The 19,616-nt window shown below is 53.0% G+C and overlaps 1 protein-coding gene across 1 annotated transcript; it reads left to right on the top strand.

Moving 5' to 3' along the window:
* The first annotated feature begins 2,748 nt into the window (after positions 1 to 2,748).
* ARF1 (ADP ribosylation factor 1) lies at positions 2,749 to 18,407 on the top strand. Its single transcript, XM_003893010.4, has 5 exons — positions 2,749 to 2,877; positions 16,271 to 16,455; positions 16,535 to 16,645; positions 16,783 to 16,907; positions 17,052 to 18,407. Exons 2-5 carry the CDS (start codon positions 16,308 to 16,310, stop codon positions 17,211 to 17,213), a joined length of 546 nt encoding a protein of 181 aa, XP_003893059.1. The 5' UTR covers positions 2,749 to 2,877; positions 16,271 to 16,307; the 3' UTR covers positions 17,214 to 18,407.
* Positions 18,408 to 19,616: the final 1,209 nt, after the last annotated feature.

Here is a 19,616-nt window from a genome sequence, read left to right as displayed (position 1 = left end):
CAAATGCCGCACACTTCATAGTCCTGCACTCAGAGGTTGACCAAAGTGCCTGCCAGGCCTGAGGTGGGCTGGGGTCCCCTTCACCTGGCCACAATGGCTGCCTACTAGGTCTCCAACATGGGTATTCCTGCTTCTTTGCTCCAGACAGCTCATCTGTCCCTCTAGCCGCATTCCCTAGGAGGCCAGCCCGTTCCGTTGTTTGGCATCCGTGTCTCTGACCTGGTTCTCAGGTGCAGCCACCCCCAGAAGAGAGAAGCCCAGCCCCACCTGAGCTGGCATCTTTGAGACTGACAGTGGAGGCAGCCACAAAGGCTGGAGGGTCCCTGTCCAGCCTGGCCCCCAATCCCCTCCCTCTAGCCAGCTCATCCCACCCCTCTTGGCTAAACCTCATCTGATCCCAGGGACCTCAGAGTAGAGAGAAAGGGATTCCTACTCCCTAGGCAGTGTTGGGAGAGCACCAGGGCCTCAATTTCCCCAGGAACTCACTGCCTGACACTTCTTAGCTCCCTAGTGGGTCTCCTTCCAGGGGCAGAAATCTGGGTGTGACTACCTGGGCTCCCCTGCGCCTGTCTGGCTTGAAGACATCACTTTTGTCCTGGTGGTGGTGGGGAGGCCAAACCAGGAGCACAGAATCAGCGGAAAGGGACTTTTTAAAAAATTATTATTATTTGCAGACAGGGTCTCACTCTGCCACCCAGGCTGGAGTGCAGCGGCAGAGTCCTAGGTCACTGTAACCTTGAACTTCTGGGCCCAAGCGATCCTCCCACCTCAGCCTCCCAAGTAGCTGGAACTACAGGTGTGTGTCACCATACCTGGCTATCTTTGTAAAATTTTTGTAGAGATGGGGTCTCATCATGTTGCCCAGGCTGGGGAAGGTACATTTCTTAACCCTAGGGCTGTGTATACAGAAATCCATTTTATTACTTTTTAAACTGTGCATGTATCTGACATACACTCTTTCCTGTCTGCATTTTTTCACATTTAAAATAAAATATTTTAAAGGGGCCAGGCACGGGGGCTCACACCTGTAATCCCAGCACTTTGGGAGGCCAAGGCGGGTGGATCACCTGAGATCAGGAGTTTGAGACCAGCCATGGCCAACATGGTGAAACCCTGTCTCCACTAAAAATACAAAAATTAGTTGGGCGTAGGGGCAGGCGCCTGCAATCCCAGCTACTTGGGAGGCTGAGGCAGCAGAATTGCTTGAACCCAGGAGGCGGAGATTGCAGTGAGCCAAGATTGTGTCACTGCACTCCAGTATGGGCGACAGAGCAAGATTCCATTTCAAAAAAAGAAAAAAAAAAAAAAGAGTATTTTAAAGGAAGGGGAAGCAGGCTCTGGTTCCCACACAATCCCCACTCAGTGACACTGGAGCCACCCCTGGCCATGCTCTGCCATCAGAGAATCAAAGCCAGGTGCCTTCAGCCCTAAAGTGGCCATAACCACATGTATCCCCCATGAAATGTCCGCACATGGCCCAGTTCTGGCTGAGCGGGAGAGGCAGCACAATCAGAAGCCTCCACAGGCATCCACACCCCTCCCTGGGGCTTTCCAAGAGTATCTGAGATGCCTGTAGGGTGGGAGGGAGACATCCTTCCCCTAAACAGACAACCTGCAGCAGCTTCACAGAGGTGAGATTTCAGAGGGGAGCCCCAGGCAGAAAAAGGGACTGAATTTGGGAGCAGGAGGGTCACCACTTCTGGGGTCCTTCGAAGCCCCCGCAGGTGCAGCCCTGGGGGAGAACTCCGACCATCGCAGCCTGCAGTGGCAGTGAGGATGCCCTGCCCAAGGGGCAAGCAAGGTAGGTGATGGCGGCAGCAAAGGGGCGCAGGAGGCCTGGGTCAGGCCCAGTGACCCCACCCCTCAGGCCCTGCCCCCGGGCCTCCCCCTGGACAAATCAGGTTGATTCCCGACCTCCAGAATACCCAGAGAACTGTGCTGCGCGGACACCCTCCCACAAGCCCAATCCCTCACAGCTGCACAAGGGAAGAGGCAAGAAGACCTGAGGGTGGTGGGCAGAGCCAGGCCTCTGTTCCCTTCTGACCAATCCAGGAGGGCTTCCTGGGAGCGGGGTCTCCTCCGCCTCAACTGGATCTCAGCTGAAAGGCCAGCTCATTAGAGACCGCTGTGACCTCCCTTCTGGGCACCAGTCCCCAATTCTGGGCCCCACCCCCACAGCCCCGGCCTCCCCCCGGGGTCCCCAGGCCACCTCCTCCTTTGCTTCATCTGTAGCCAACTCCCCGGCATGAGCCCAGGCATGAGCCCGCGCGAGTCACTGCGGCCGCCGGGGCGCCGAGGCCAGTGCGGGGACATAGCAGGACTCCCTCCTTCGGACCTTCCGCCGCGGCCCCGCGAGTGCCACAGGTTTCCACAGGGCCGGGGCACACGGACCCGCGCAGCCTGGGAGCCAGGGACCCCAATCCCAGCGAAGGGGCGCCTCGCACCCCAGTCCTCACGCGGTCCCCGAGGGCTCGCGGTGACTGCCGGGTCGGGGAGGAGGAGGGTGGCAACCCGGCCCCGCCGCTCCAGTTGCTGCAGCAGCCCCCCGGGCCTCAGTCTCCGAATCTGCCAAACGGGCGTGTGGCAGCCACAAGGTGTCTTTTCGGAAGACTCACGGGCGCAGGCGCAGACGGGTGCGCACCCCTAAGGCGCCCGCGAGCCAGGACCTCGGCCCGGGGCTGGGTGCCCCGGGCCCCCCCCCTGCAGCCCTTCTGGAGCCAGCGCGCCTGCGTCGCGGGCGCACAGGGGGCGGAGCTCCCGGCGTCTCCGCCCCTTACCCGACGTTCCCCGCGCCCGCAGGCGCTGACGTGGCCGCCGTCAGAGCCGCCATCTTGTGGGAGCGAAACCAACGCCTGGCTCGAAGCAGCAGCCTCTGAGGTGAGGGCGAGGGGCGCGGGTCGGTGTGGGCCGCACACAAGTTGGAGCCGGCGGGGTCTGGGGACTGGCCTCGGGGCGACTTGAGGTTCGCGAAGGGCACCTCGATCCCGGCGTCGGCGGCGGCGGCGACAGGGCCGGGCCGGGGGCGGACGAGGACGGGCCGGGCTGAGGCTGGGGAGTCGGGGCTGGGAGGGCGGGCGGGTCGGTGAGCTCCTCGCGCCCCTCACAGGTTCCCGGAGTCGCCCGCGGCCCCTTGTCCTCCTTTGCCAGTCCCTGCCCCCGCCCGTCGCCCGGAAGTCAGCCGGGACGCCAGGCTCTTCTCCAGGAAACCTGGGCTTCCTGCTTCCCTCACCTCTGCCCCTCACGTTTCCCGAGGCCGCCAGCGCGTGGAGGGTTGGGGTTAGCGGTCTCGGGGGCCGGTGGGGGTTGTGGGGCCTCCTCCACCCGAGTACAGGCTAGCGAGCGGCATCCGGGCGGACCGCTGCCTCGGGGACCGGGAAACTGAGGCTCAGGCGGCCCCAAGACACCGTCAAGGTCACGTAGGTGGTGGGGGCTTGCACCTTCGCCTCCCGACTCCATCCAGTTCGTGTTTCCTCTGAGGAAGGCACTGGGTTAGGGGCGGTGAGAGCGAGCGGGCGGGCAGTGGACAGGGACCCTGCGCCTTTCCCTGTCTGCTGAACGGAATGCGTGGATCTCCGGGGAAGCCCAGAGTGCCTCCCTTCACAACAGTGAGACGCGATTTGGGGTCAGTATGAAGTCTCCGGTGGCTTCCAGAGGGCCGGTCGATGTTCGCTTTAACTCCAGGGTGGTTTCGTTGACGTTGTCGGCAGTAGATAAGAAGGCCTCTTTTGAGCTGGTGAATCTTTAACTTGCCTGCGGAACGACCTGCTCCCAGACTCTAGGCCGCAGAGGCCGGCCCCAGCGCTCTCTCGGGGCACAGCCTGGGTGGTTACGGCTTGTGAGATTGGATCTGGACAGCCGTGCGCACCTAGAGTGTTAGATAACCATTCCGACGGCACCTCCTGGCGCACTCCCTTTCCGTCCAGGCAGCCAGTTGCTGCTTTGCAGGAATTGAGCAGAAATGCGCTCGGAATCGCGGGCAGAAAAAGAAGGGAGGTCGGAGTCTTTGGATGGTCCCCGAAGTCGCCGCCTAGTTTAGAGCTGTAGAGTTGGTGCCACTGCCCCTATTGGAGTGGGCAGTTGTATTTCTTGTTTCAGAACTAGTGGTCAGCAGTTTTCTCTGCCGCCGGTTGTTGCAAGGCTGGTGGTTCTGTCGTTTTCCGCAGTGTGTTGGGAGGAGTGTGAGATGCCGAGGTGCAGTTGTGTGCGGCCCCTGTGGCCCTCTGCTTTTGCGTTAGCCATTGTCTAACACGTGTGACTGCATGGATGGTGTCCTCATTTAATTTGAATTTTCACCAGCACTACCAAGGTAGCCAGAACCATAAGGTCCTGAAATGCCGTACTATTAGCTGGGTCCAAAATTGAGAAGAATTGAGTAGTATAAATGTTAGTATACACATCTGATTGGCCACATTGTTAGAGGTGTGTTGTCCACGTTTTCACATGTTGGTAGACCGGAGAATATCTGTCACTTGTCTTTAGGTGTATCTTGTTGAAAATAAATCCAAATCATTGCAGCAGTAGGAATATGCTGTTGCCTGTCAGGCAGTTTTTCAGATTTGCTAGTTGAAAAAGATTTGAAACAGTTGGTTTGGACAACAGCTGAGTCACACAATGACTGTGAGTGAAAAGCAAAAACTGGTTCTGTGCCCCTCACAGTTCTGATTTTGTACATCATGTAGTCTAGCTATGCGCTGTACCTCTTGCACAATATGGAGAGGACATTCAGACATCTTCACCTGCTCATCTGCCCCTACGGACTGGACAGGCTTGAAACTATAGGAAGATGCATTTGGCCTTTCATTTTTCACTTCAGTAAAATTTAATATGGACTGTCAGCTGCTGCAGTGATCATAGAAGTAGACCTAACTAAGAGAAAAAAACCTGTTGTGCAAGTTCACACGCAAAGTATATGACTGTGGTTTCAGAGAGTTGAAGCAGTTCTTTCTAGATTCTTCAAATTAAATGTCTCGTCGGTGTATTTAAACCAGCTCTTACTCACAGGCCATGCTCACCAAGCTTTTGTACACACTTCTTCCTGAGCTGTGACCATTCTCTTGAGCAAGAGGCTGCAGCCAGCCTGGGCTGGCGGGCCCATACTGTCTCTCACAGGCATTCTGTCCTCTCCCCCTGACCTTTCACCTCGGTAAGCTCAAGAGGGTGAAAGGAAGTAGAGTGCACTGTCAGAGGTAATTGGGAGAGAAACAGGAAAAGGCCTTGCAGTGGGGATCTTAAATTATGAGAACTTGTGTTTTCTGTGTTGTGCCTGCTCCTCATTGGTGTGGTTGGTTGGTAGGGGTATCCTGCCCGTAGCATCTGAAGTGGTCTTTTGGAAAAGGTTTAGCCCCTTCATGTTGGGATTCCAGGACTTGCCTTCATCCTCAGGTTCGTATTTTACTGTGGTTGTTATAAACTCTTTAAGGCATAGTTGCACTTATCGCCTTACAGCTGTGCAGGTGCCCAGCATCGTCTTGGAAGGTAGTTTCACATTCTCAGGTGGGTCAGATGACCTTGTTAGCAACTTGACAGACATGTCTTGGATGTTTTTTGTTCCCAAGAGGCTCTCAGGTCCTCCCCCGGGGTCCTGTCACTCAACCATCTACAGGGATGAGAAGACAGTGAGGCTGGCTGATTAGCCATAATGTCCTTGACTAATCCTGGTTTCCTGGTTCTCACACAGTGGTAACAAGGGCTTGCAGCCGGTTGTCAGCCAACAGACTGGAAAGGTGGTGCTTCTTACAGGCCCTGATAACAGGAGAAGCCTAAATGACATCAAGAGAAGAGACAGGGAAAGCATAAAAGGCAGATTTTCACAGGCACAGCAATTGAGAATGATTCAGTTTAGAAGGCAGACGTTCTCCCACACCCTGGAGGCCCAGGGCTCACTGTTAGTGTACAGCATGAAGTGAACGGGAGACTTGATTCAGTCCATGAACGTTTCAGGAAGTTAGAAGTCTGTAGTTGTGGATTGCAAAATACATATCTGGCCTGCCTCCCATTTCCTGCCATACAACTACTAAAATACTTGGAATCTCCAAAGTGATGATGTCTTTTTGTACCCTAATGAGTTGACCAGTGACGGGCAGCCCCTACGAAACTTCAGGGTAGGGCTAGTCACGGGGCCAAGGCAGGATTAGAGGGTTTCAGCCCCACCCTCCAATTTCCCCAGAGTGGAGAGGGACTGAAGATTGAGCTGGTCACCAGTAGCCAATAATTTAATCAGTCACACTAATATCATGAAGCCACACTTTTGCCTTCAGTAGTTAACAGCATCTACAGCCCCGTGTTTCCACATTTGTACAAAGGAATGTTCAGACTGAACCACACTTAAGTACAATTCTGAAATAGCATGAAATTCCTTGTTGATGGGAAATACCCAAAAGGCCTGCCTGGGCTTTCAGAGAGCTTCCAGAAAGCCGAATTCATGGAGGTTCCTGGAGGGTGGCACGCCCAGGAGGGCAAGGTAGCTCCGTGTCTCTTCCCTCATACCCCACCCTATGCATCTCTCCATCTGTATCCTTTGTAATATCCTTTATGAAAAACCAGTAAACTTTAGTGGTTTTCTGAGTTCTGTGAGCCACTCTAGCAAATTAATTGAACCCAAGGGGAAGGAGTTATGGGAACCCTGATTTATAGATGGTTGTCCAGAAGCACAGGTAAAATAACCTGGAGCTTGTGATTGCCTCCAGGTGGACAGTGTCAGGATTGAACTGAATTAAAGGACACCTATCCGGTGTCTGCTGCAGAACGCAGAACTGGTTGCTTACTTGGCATGTGTGGAGAAACCCCTGCTCATGTGGTGTGAGAAGTGACCTGTGTTATAAGAGTGTGTGAGAAACTGAGTTTGGGTTTTCCTGTGTCCTCAAAATAGTGTGTTTTGAAAATCTTCTAGGCAGAATGTATTAAAATAGTTTTTACTCCCTGAAGGGATGCCAGCAAGCTAGAAAGATTCATTTCCAAAGGACTTCCAGTGGTAGCATGGCTAGATATGAGACATCTTTCCATTTGTGTCACACAGCAAGTTATTTTTGCAGTACCATATACACTATACGGGAAACTTTTAAGTATTTTATAGGTTTGATTTAGGTATAAATGGTCAAGAGGACTATTGCTAGATATCATCTAGACTCATCCTGAGGATTGGGAACGCAGGCAGTTAGATGTGCCTGTGCTTCGTACCTTCTGTAGATGGGAATGCAGTTGCTCACTCACTAATCAAATTTATTGATTTATATTTAAAATACTATGAATACATCTGGCAGTTTTGGTGGTGACATATTCCTTAAAATATTTGTATTAACCAGGCACTGTGGCTCACACCTGTGTAGTGCAATCTACTTGGGAGGCTGAGGCAGGAGAGTGGATCACTTGAGCCTAGGAGGTCAAGGTTGCAGTGAGCTGTGATCATGTCACTGCACTCCAGCTTGAGTAACAGAGCAAGAACCTTAGCTCTTAAAAAAATAAAATAATAAAATAAAAAAAATAAAAGTATACCTACTCACCAGCTGAGGACCTGGGGGCAGGTTTAGAAAACAGATTTTGAACATGCATCCCTCTTGTGGTGTCTGACATCACTGAGCTGCCACACTTTTTTGCCTTCAGCATCTTCAACCCCATTTTTCCACATTTTTACAGTCAAATGAATGTTCAGACTAACCCACACGTGAGTACAGTTTTTAAACAGCATGAAATTTCTTATTGACACGATAGGTTTTTCGTGACAAACTTAATTTTTAGGGAAAGCACATCTGCAGATGTATACAGTTGATCTTCATGAGCCCTAGGGGCCTGATAAACATTCCTTTGCCATTGTTTTCTCCTCTCCTTGGTGGTGAGTCACTTGTGCAGTGCCCAGCGGAAGAGGGTGGGAGGCTGGGGAGGAAGGCCTGTTCTGGGCAAAGGAAGCCCTACTTGATGAGCATGTGGCTCCACGGGGGCAGGGGCTGTGACAGTGAGTGCCACACAGAGCCACCCACACTGGTGGAGGGAAGGCAGGGAGATACCAGGACCATCCGGAAGGGGCTAAGTGTCATTTGACAGGTGCCATGTGAGCAGAGAAGTGGAGTGGCCTGGGACAATCAGGGCAGAATCCCTGAGGTGGATGCACTGGCTGAGTTTGGAGACCTGCCAGGAACAGGGTGCATACTGGGTGGGAAGCCTGCTGGGGTGTGCAGTGGCCCTCAGAGGGGGTCTACGATCCCCAGAAAAAGGATTTGGGGAATCTAGGGGGGCATTTTGGGTGGCAGCACTGGCACCTTTGGCAGTGGCAAGAACACTTCCTGTCTGACCTTCATGTAGGGGAGGTCATCTAATGTCCCAGATGACCTAGACCTATGTCCTAGACCTGTTATAAATATGGAAAAAAAAAAATTTTTTTTGTGCATAGTTTTAACAGGTGTTCTGAAGTTTCAGGAACAGAATCACCTTATAAATCAAAGATGATTGTATATTGTTCCCTTCAGAATCATAGCAAGAATTCGGTTTCCAGAAGGAAAAACTACAGTAGTTGCTTCATGGACACAGCTTGCCCTTGAGGTTGGAGGTGTCCGTGCATGAGCAGCCTGGTAAGGGTGGTTCTCTGGCTGCCACCTTTGGTCCTCTAGTGTAGTTGTGAAGTCACTTTCCTTTACTCCCCGTTGCATCATAGTTGGGGCAGAGCAGTGGTTCTCTGCCATCTTGTGCGAGTGCTGGGATGCTGTCTCCACTTCCTTTTGGGTTGCCAGAGGCAGCATTTAGAGCACAGTGTGGGCATTATGTTGTGGACCAAGGCAGCCTGTTGCAAGGACCTGATCTGGAAGCAGCCGTGGGGCAGCTCTGAGCAGAGCATGGGGTCACCTGGCTGACTGGTGTGCTGAGAGCACGCAGGAGGAAGCTGGAGACAGGGTTCTTCTTGCCTGGGGAGCAGGAGGGAGGTTACTCGCATCACAGTGGAGAATGCTTGTTGGGTTTGGGTGGGGGGTTTCGGCAGCAAAGCTGGCTGTCAAGGGGCAGGAATTGGGGGGAGGGTCTAAAGCCTTGAAGAGAAATATGGGGTCGCTGTGTAGGGGCCACCATCACCTGGAGAGCAGGGCAGATGCCAGCGTGTGTGTGAGACCTAGGTCACCTGAGCGGAGGTCCCCAGAGTGTGTCCCTGGGGTGTGCCTTTCTCTTACCTTCTGGAGTACATCCAGAAGCGAGGATTTCCTGCAAGGGTGGTGGCCTCCCAGGGCCTGTGGGGGGTGTCCCTGTCTCTTTACATGTCTGACCAGGGTGGGGTGGGGTAGCAAGGCAGTGCTCATCCCAAAGCTGGGGGAAACCTGGTGATGGCTCCCACTCCCATTGTTGCACTTCGCTTTTGATTCCTCTGGAAGAGCAAGTCTTTGTGTGGTGTTTCCCCTCAGCCCACATTTTAAAAATTAAAGTTTCTTGAAGGCAGAAATCAAGTTTTAGGCATTGGCTCAATCACTGGTGCAGCCACTGCATTAATTTTCTTTAACCTAGTACGGAGAAGCTGCAAGGGCCCCCACCCCCACCCCCAGTGGTTGGAGGAAGGAGCAACTTGCTCTCCCAGTTTATGACAGCAACACCAGCAGTGTGCTGTTCCAGTTCCCCATTTTTTTTTTCAAGTGATGTGGAAAGGGGCCTTCAGGGCGCTGGATCCCCCGGCCCCACACAAGGGTGGGCCCATGTTCACCCCGAACAGCGCCTGGCAGTAGCTCAGTGCCCAGCATGTCTGTGGTCAGTGTGTAGTTCAGGAAGTGAACTGGCAAAGCTGAATAAATGAGATTTACTTCCCAGCAGAGGTCAGAGGCTCTTTCACCCTCTCTTCCTGGGTTCTTGGCATTCCCCTGAAAACCAGCGTAGCATTGTCACGTCAGATAGCTCTGCTATGTCTGCGCTGACCATGCCGAGATGGGCACTGTGGACTCGGCCTCTGGTCATTGCTGGAACCAGCGGCCTCCATGTGAGGTATAGGGGAATGCACTGCTAGCAGATGGTTGGGGTATGGACACTCATCCTGCCCTCTTGACTTGGTGTTGTGCCATCACAGTCACTTGCTGTTTAGCATGCTGTTTAGAGTGAATCACAAGGGTCCAGGCCCCTGGGAGTGCCTCCCCTCAAGTTGGAAGAGCCCTTGGGCACGGCATAGGCTCCTGGCAGAATTGGGCTGGGCCATGATCCAGGGCGTTGGCACCTCACCTAGGAGTTGGGGTTCTGGTCAGAAGCCCTATGGAGACAGGGTCTCCCCTGTAGGCACCAAACTGACCTCAAACTGCTGGTTCTTTGGCCCTGGGGACAGGACTGGTTGAAGTATTCTCCTTGCATCTGTCACCTGCACAGCAGGGATGCTGTAGTTCCTTGACTGTTCAGCGTTGCAGTGTTAAATCCCTGCAGGTTCCTCATTCTCAGCTTGTGTTGTGAGTTTCAGTGTTGTGGGCTAATGTGGATTTGCATTTCTGGTCTTGGTTTTCCCAGTGACCAGTCTGTCAGCCACTGCACTGGGGGCCAGGTAGAGGCCAACTGCACCCTGCCTGCCAGAGTAGAAATACTGGTAGGCCCCAGGCTCTGCTGCCCCTTCCATGTCCTTGTGTAGGCATCCATGGACAAAGCTGACTCACAGGGTTTGCACAGCTGCAGGGAGGCCAGGAAACATGGGTTTTATTCTAGAGGGCCTTGCGCTCAGTGACAGACCAGAGTCCCATCACTGAGAGAGCAGGGCAGGGGCAGCACAAAGGACTGGACAGCGTTTGCCATGATGCTGTATGCATAGCCAGCGCAAGTCCCTCATTGTAGCTGTGGTCAGGGGTCATAAGACACTGCCCTCAGAAGCCCTGGGAGCCTACCTGGTGTGTGCTCAGAGCTGTGCATCTGCATATTTCAGAAGGGCTTATGTTTGGTGAGGTGCTTTGAGGACAGTTAAGTAACACTTCACAAATACCAAGAAGCAAGAAATACACAAATAAGCAGGTAGTGGGCAGTGACTCTTTGGTGTTCACATTAGCTGTAGTCCTAGAACTCAGTCCATGAGATGGAATCACAAAAATGGAATTCATTTCTAGCTGTCAGTACACAAACTGATTTAAGATATCACCTTGAATCTTAAGCTGACAAACAGTGATCTAAACTGAATTTCACTGATTGACCCACCTGAAAGAACTGATAGATAATGCCCTCCCTTAACTCAAGGCCAGCAGCAGATGTGTTAGAGGGGACCGTCGTCTCCTAATGGCTTGTGGGGTCACTGCATCAAGTTGTAATGCCTAATGAGCTCCTCTAAAAACATCCTGAAACTTTTGTAAAAAAAAAAAAAAAAAAAAAAAAACCAGCAGACTCAGCGGGACTCGCCTTCAGATGCAGGCCAGAATGAGAGTTCTAGAATGTGTGTGCTGTTCTTTTGTCTCAGTCTGCATGATTGCAAGTCTCTTCAACATAATTGGGTCCATAGAGTGTCTCAGTCATGTGTGTTCCCCTCTGATCATGCTTTTTGATTCGCACCTGTGTCACAGTTGTGCTGGCTTGTGAGATGTGTCTGCCTGTCACCATTATCGGCACATTTACTTTTCCCTTTACATGAGTTTTGGTAAAATAGTGACAAAATGTAATGCAGTGCTCAGTTGCAGAAAAATGTCAGGCCTACAGAAATGGAGCATTTGGCTGGTGGGTAGACTGATGACCATAGGCTTTATTTGGCTGCTGTGGTAAACAAGCAGCAGCTTGTGCAGGTGAGAATAAATGGCCATATTGCATTTCATTTTAAGGACTCTCTTAAAATGAAAATCCTCGTGTGGGAAATGAACACAGGTTTCACGAAATTGATCATCTACACTATATGTATGACTGTTGAAAGGCTGCTGTTCCTCAGAAATGCTTAAAATGTTGTATAATGTACATGAGTCCCTTCGGGAAGTCATCAACTTTGTTCAGTTTCCTCAGATTAGATAGTAAAATTGAGATTATGAACTATAAAGATGTGTGTAATTTATCTGTCAGTGAACTTGACACAGTTCTAACTACTGTGGAGGTCAGGGCAGGAGGATTACTGGAGCCCAAGAGTTCAAGACCAGCCTGGGCAGGATAGCGAGACCCTGTCTATAGAAAATATTAAAAATCAGCCAGGCGTGGTGGCGTGCCCCTGCAGTCCCTGCTACTTGGGAGGCTGAGGTGGGAGGTTCGCTTGAGCCCAGGTGTTCAAGGCTGCAATGGGCTGTGATCGAACCGCTGAATTCCAACCTGGGTGACAGAGTGAGGCCCTGTCTCAAAAAGTGAACTCTGGATGTCACTGGCTTTCCATGTAAGCAGAGCACACATCATGTGAGCCCCATTCGTGGATGTCAGTCAGCGGAATAGAATCTTGGACCTGGAGCTTGTTTGTCCTGTGCTAGAGGTTGGAGGTATCTCTGTCTTTCTGTTGGTTCTTGTCAGTTCAGGTCACTTAGAGATTCTGTTACGTACACCAGCTCTGACAGGTTGGGGAAAATGATCTACCTTCTGCCTGAGCCTGTTCCTTTCCCTGACTCATGCCAAAGCATCCCTGAGATCTGCAAGGGACCGAGGATAGTACTGGCTGGTGGTCTGGGTACAGGCCACAGAGGCACTGGCTCCCCTGTGCATCTGGACCATTTTGGTTGGATCCATTCATAGACACAAAACGGATGTGAACTCACAGAGCTACATTTCTCCCCACCCCGTTCAGTGAGGTGTCAGGGAATGTAGCTGCCAGAGGTGACTGTCCTGTTCTCTGGTATAATGCCTGAAGGCCACCTTAACCATTGGTCTCTGGTCCTCACTGAAGAAAAAAACATTTTTCCTAAAAGACTTTTTTTCCCCAGAGTTGGAGCCCACAGTGTGGTCAGGAAAGAGAAGTAGCCACTGGCGGCTCCTGGCATCCTCCTGCTGGGCAGCCCTCCTCTCATAGTGTGAGGGGTCCCATCGTGTACAAGCAGGAAGGCTCTGAGAAAGCCAGGGTTTCCTGCTACCACAGGATAATTCCGATGAACCTGAAAAGAGGGTTTTGGCTTGTGTGTGGGGAACTCTGGTGGAAGAAAGGGTGACAGCACTTGGCCTGGGCATGACACAAGTTAGGCCCTGGAATTGAGAGTGGGGTTTGCTGTGGATCTTTCTCCCTCGTCCTAGACTCTGTTGGGTCTCCACCTGTCACAGAAGCAGTAAATGGTGCAGGGGCTGCCAGGTCCAGGGTCCTGTGGGGATGCTGGAATGTGCCAAGGCAGGATGTGCCAGCCACCCTCTGCCCATGTGTGCAGCAGGGCTGCAGATGTGCTTGTGGGTGGGAGAAACTACGCTGTCTGTGCTGATGTCTTGACACCTGAGGTTCAGCCCTCCTGGTTCTGCCATTCCCTTGCAGGGCCGCTTCCCTCCTCTGGGGACTCTAATGCTTTGGTCTGTTAGGGGAAAAAAAAAAATGCCGGGCACGGTGGCTCACTCCTGTCATCCCAGCACTTTGGGAGACCCAGGTGGGCTGACCAACATGGTGAAACCCCGTGTCTACTAAAAATAAAAAAAAAAAAATTAGCTGACCATGGTGGCACGTGCCTGTAGTCCCAGGTACTCCAGAAGCTGAGGCAGGAGAATCTCTTGAATCTGGGAGGCGGAGGGTGCAGTGAGCCGAGATTGCGCCTGGGAGGTTGCAGTGAGCTGCAATTCTCCCAAGCGCCGGCGTGTGTGGATCGTGGACAGTGCTGGGGTCAAGTCCTTCTAGACTTGTTAACTTGTAAAGTTAACAAGCCTTTGATACCACACACCCTTGCCTTAGCTTTCCAACACCCCAGTAATAACATCAGGACTCCCTGAGTATCGTCCACCATATGTTTTCCTGGAGTAACTCATAAAAGGCCCTCTTTTTGTTCCATTTCATGTTTTTGAGTTTTTCCTGCGAACCTGTCATTAGTTTTTCCCCATTGCCCAGAGTTGCCCAACTCCATAATACAAGAACACGTAGATGGTGTGCCCCATTCTTGCAGGTGTCCACCTCCTGCTCCAGTCTGAGGGAGTTGGCTAGGCTGCTGCTCTCTCTCCACGTTGCTGTGGGCTTGCATCCTCTCCCTGGATCCCTGGGGGAGCTTCTTGCGGGGAGCACGTGAGAGGTCTGAGGCCCTGCGGTTTGGGAGTTATTTTCATTCTCCCCTAACACTTGTTGGATACTTTGGCTGGGTATAGAATTAAAGGTCATGTTCTAAGGGTTTTGAAAGCACTGTTTCAGAGTCTTCCATTCTCTGGGGCAACCGAGGTGTCATTTGCCTCTGGGCATTCTGGAGTCCACCTTGAACCTTTAGTGGGTCTCATCTAGGTCCTTGGCTTTGTGCTTCGGCCCTGCGTCCCCGCTCTGGAACACAGAAAAATTTCACCCCGTAATTTCATACGTTCTTTCTTTTAGGGTTTCGGTTAGTTGATATCTTAAAATAGTCTTCTGTCTTCAGTCTCCTGTCTTGCTTGCCTCCTTCCAGATTCCTTTATATTTGGGTCTCTTATGTTGGTGGCCTTTCAAAGGCAGACAGGCCAGTCTCTTTAGGGGGTGGGGATGGAGCTCCAGTTGCTTGTGTGTGGATCTGCTGGGGCATATAGGACTCTCAGGAATTATTCTGGAATTTCATGGCTCAAGTGTGTTGTCATGGCTTAGCGCAGGCCTAAACCCTGCTGCAGCTGCTCCCCTAGACCAAGCTTGTCCAACCCTTAGGCCGCATGTGGTCCAGGATGGCTTTGAACCTGACCCAACACCAATTTCTAATAAAACATTGATATTTTGGGGAGGGGGGTTTGTTTTGGTTTGGTTCATCAGCTGTTGTGTTAGTATATTTTGTGTGTGGTCCAAGACAATTATTCTTCCATTGTGGCCCAGGGTAGCCAAGATTGGACATTCCTGCCCTAGACAGTCCCAGCTTCATCCGTTGGGTCCCAGGTGGTCCAGCTTTCTCTGCCTGGTCAGTCATCACGTCCAAGGTCTTCCTCCCTTTTCTCTCTGCCCTTCAAGGTGTATGTGTCATTTTGGTGTCTTCATTGGCAGTGGTTGCAGGAGTGGACTGAGAGGGCATGTATTCAGGCTCTTCTGTGTTCTGTGGGTGGTGGTCTTCCTCTGGGCTTAGAAAACATGGCTATCCCCAAAAAGGGAACACTACAGTGAAGGTCCTTATAAATTTCAGAATTCATTTAAGTTTCAGAATAGGTGACATGTTCAAAACCAAGAGCAAAGTGTCCAGAGGACACTGATCCAGCTTGAAGTTCTGCGGCTCGTCTGGGATGATGGCAGTGTCAAATCAGACGCGGGCGGCCAGTTCACACCCACTGAAACACGCAGGCATGTGTGGGCCCTCGCCAATGTTGAGAAATGGAGAAGAGGCATTTCCTTGAAGTAGTGCGCGGGGGTGACTGGATGAGAAAGTCACCAGCAGACAGTCATGGCCATGATTTAGCCAAAAGCTGCCTCCATATGGAACCCCTGGTGGAGGAGGTCTGATGAGGGGTGGGTATGGTCACAGGCTCCTTGCATGTCCTCTTGAAGGCAGAAGCCTTCTTCACTCAGGGTAAGCCCCCCCTGCGGGTGCAGTGAAGAAGCAGTGTTTCAGAAAGTGACCAGTTTTTTCTAAAGTCCCTGTTGGGAATAAAATCACCTGATTCGTGAAAGTGCCCGCTGGGCAGTGAGGCCAAAGCCTAACAGCTTCAGTGTCCTTACAGAGGCGTCTGGGCATTGGAGGCCCTTCCTGCTGGAGTCTCTGCAGGGCTCTGATGGTGGGTGCCAGCCAGTCGACTTAATTGCTGTCCCTGATATTTGTGTTCTGCTGAGGGAACCCCTACCATTGCAGTGTGGGGCACACATGGTGTGCGTGCCCCATCGAGGCGTTTCCTCATAGGAGTGTGTCCCTGAAGGTGTCCTGCTGTGTCTGGCCTGGCCCTGTGTGCTCTGGTCCTTGTGAGTGTGGGGAAGCAGAGTGAGTTCTGTGTTGGGGTGTAGAGGAGCCTTGCACGCACCTGGAAGCCAGTCCTCAGGCAGCCAGCGTCCCCTCCTGCGTAGGCTGGGATGAGGCAGCCTTTCTGGCCATGCAGTCGTGGGGATGGCTTCCCAAGGTGAGGGCAACAGCTTCTCAATTTCTGACTCAGCCGTTTTCCCTCAGCCCCCATCCTGAGGTGGATTTGGGGGGCTTGGGAGGCAGGGCTCTTTCCCTGTTTCCCTGAAGGCTTCCAGGAGGTGGGTTGAGGCAGTGGTGTGTCCCTGGGTGGGTGGGCTCTGAGCAACTGCTGCTAGGCAGCACAGAACCAGACATGGAGCACCTTGTCTCTCCAGGTGTCCCTGGCCAGTGTCCTTCCACCTGTCCACAAATATGGGGAACATCTTCGCCAACCTCTTCAAGGGCCTTTTTGGCAAAAAAGAAATGCGCATCCTCATGGTGGGCCTGGATGCTGCGGGGAAGACCACGATCCTGTACAAGCTTAAGCTGGGTGAGATCGTGACCACCATTCCCACCATAGGTGAGGTGGGGGCCAGCAGGGAGTGGGTTGGGCTGGACTGGGCCAAGGTACAAGGCCTCACCCTGCATCCTGCACCCAGGCTTCAACGTGGAAACCGTGGAGTACAAGAACATCAGCTTCACTGTGTGGGATGTGGGTGGCCAGGACAAGATCCGGCCCCTGTGGCGCCACTACTTCCAGAACACACAAGGTGAGTGGCTGGGGCCTGGTCCCATGGGCCCTCCTGCTTCTAGAGGCGGGGGCCAGCCCATAGATGCAGCATCGATGCCCATAGATGCTGCAAGGGGCCTGTGTTCCCATGACCATTTGACACTGGCTGCCTTGCAGGCCTGATCTTCGTGGTGGACAGCAATGACAGAGAGCGTGTGAACGAGGCCCGTGAGGAGCTCATGAGAATGCTGGCCGAGGACGAGCTCCGGGATGCTGTCCTCCTGGTGTTCGCCAACAAGCAGGTAGGCATCCGGGCCAGCCTGGGTAATATGAGGCGCCAGCATGGGTTCCTCCAGGGCGCCTGGTGGTAGGGGTTACTGGAGGCTGGTGGGGCCCCTTTCTCTGTCCTGGGGACAGCTCTTCCCACCAACCCTTCCTTCCCCCAGGACCTCCCCAACGCCATGAATGCAGCTGAGATCACAGACAAGCTGGGGCTGCACTCCCTACGCCACAGGAACTGGTACATTCAGGCCACCTGCGCCACCAGTGGTGACGGGCTCTATGAAGGACTGGACTGGCTGTCCAATCAGCTCCGGAACCAGAAGTGAATGCGACCCCCCTCCCTCTCACTCCTCTTGCCCTCTGCTTTACTCTCATGTGGCAAACGTGCGGCTCGTGGTGTGAGTGCCAGAAGCTGCCTCCGTGGTTTGGTCACCGTGTGCATCGCACCGTGCTGTAAATGTGGCAGACGCAGCCTGCGGCCAGGCTTTTTATTTAATGTAAATAGTTTTTGTTTCCAATGAGGCAGTTTCTGGTACTCCTATGCAATATTACTCAGCTTTTTTTATTGTAAAAAGAAAAATCAACTCACTGTTCAGTGCTGAGAGGGGATGTAGGCCCATGGGCACCTGGCCTCCAGGAGTCGCTGTGTTGGGAGAGCCGGGCATGCCCTTGGCTTTAGAGCTGTGTTGAAATCCATTTTGGTGGTTGGTTTTTAACCCAAACTCAGTGCATTTTTTAAAATAGTTAAGAATCCAAGTCAAGAACACTTGAACACACAGAAGGGAGACCCCGCCTAGCATAGATTTGCAGTTATGGCCTGGATGCCGGTCACCAGCCCAGCTGTTCCCCTCAGGAACATGTGGTGGCGCAGCAGACCGCGATCAATTCTGCATGGTCATAGTAGAGATCCCCGCAACTCGCTTGTACTTGGGTCACCCTGCATTCCATAGCCATGTGCTTGTCCCTGTGCTCCCACGGTTCCCAGGGGCCAGGCTGGGAGCCCACAGCCACCCCACTCTCCCGCAGGCCGCCCCACCCACCTTCAGGCAGCCTATGGGACACAGGGCCCCATCTGTCCCTCGGTCACCGTGTGGCCAGAGTGGGTCCGTCGTCCCCAACCCTCGTGCTCGCTCAGACACTTTGGCAGGATGTCTGGGGCCTCACCAGCAGGAGCGCGTGCAAGCCGGGCAGGCGGTCCACCTAGACCCACAGCCCCTTGGGAGCACCCCACCTCTGTGTGTGATGTAGCTTTCTCTCCCTCAGCCTGCAAGGGTCCGATTTGCCATCGAAAAAGACAACTTCTACTTTTTTCTTTTGTATTTTGATAAACACTGAAGAAGCTGGAGCTGTTAAATTTATCTTGGGGAAACCTCAGAACTGGTCTATTTGGTGTCGTGGAACCTCTTACTGCTTTCAATACACGATTAGTAATCAACTGTTTTGTATACTTGTTTTCAGTTTTCATTTCGACAAACAAGCACTGTAATTATAGCTATTAGAATAAAATCTCTTAACTATTTCGCCGGCTCTCCAGTGCTTCCACGTAGGCATACTGCCCCCAGGAGATGGTGGATCAGCCAGCTTTAGGAAGTGCAGGTGACTGCCTAGGGCCACCACCTGAGTCCACACCCTCTCCATGTCCCCTTCTGAGTGTGTGGGCACTTCTCTGTGTCTGTGTGAGAGGCTCTTCCAGCATGGTTGCCCACACTGACCTTGGTCTCTGTTCACAGTCCTGTTGGGCCCAGCCAGTGAGAACTGGGCCACACAGGGCAGGGGTCAGCAGGCACCATGGAAGACCTCAGCCTCCGTCCCTCCCTCGGCCTGCTGCTGAACCCGCTTTGTATAACTGGCTATGGGGCAGGGCTACTGCTAGCATACATAGTGCTTTGTGCCAACCGGGGAATGGTTCCTGAGTGGGCACAGCCCCCAACTCTCCTCAAGATGCCATGCAGCAGGGAGCTGCCAGTCTGGGGGTACCTGTTTGTGGGATGTGGCCATCAGCAGGTCTAAGGTCTGCCTTCTGTTGGGCAGAGTCCCGACAACCTTCATCCCCCTTGACAGCACCCAAAACAGCAGTCTCCACTCCAGTAGCCACGTGAGGGTGAGGGCAGAGGTCAAAGCCACAGGAGCCACACCTTGGCCAGGGCCCTGAGGAAGGTCTGCTTAACTTCCTTTGAAGTCAGAAATAGGCCAGGCGAGGGAGCTCATGCCTCTGATCCCAAAACTGCAATGCTGCAGTGAACTATGATGCAGCTCAGGTGCCATCTTTATGCCATGCAGTCTGGTGGCCACACACATCCTGAACAGCCCTGATCTTTCTTAGGGCCAGGCAGAGGGGACACCCACCCCACTGGCCCGGGAGAAGCAGACCTGGGGGTTGGGGCAGCAGGCAGTTGGTGGAGTCCCCCAACCCCCACACCCAATTGAGGCTGTGCCTCCACAGACTGCAGTCCCTGACCTCACCTGTTGCAGGGATAGGGCTCTCTGCCCCAGGTTCCCACATGGCCAGCTGAGCACCCGCTTCCATGGCCTCGGCCCTCTCTGGGTTTTGGTGGGGCTCTGGGCACACACGGGAGGACTACATTCCCCCAGGACATTGAGAATCAGATGGACGCTGTGGCTCACGCCTGTAATCCCAGCACTTCGGGAGGCCAAGGCGGGTGGATCATCTGAGGTCAGGAGTTCGAGACCCAGCCTGGCCAACACAGTGAAACCTCGTCTCTACTAAA

Source organism: Papio anubis, chromosome 1, assembly GCF_008728515.1.
Source record: "Papio anubis isolate 15944 chromosome 1, Panubis1.0, whole genome shotgun sequence".
Classification (NCBI taxonomy): domain Eukaryota; kingdom Metazoa; phylum Chordata; class Mammalia; order Primates; family Cercopithecidae; genus Papio; species Papio anubis.
Note: the sequence above shows the minus strand (reverse complement) of the source record. Positions and strands in the feature narration are given on the sequence as shown.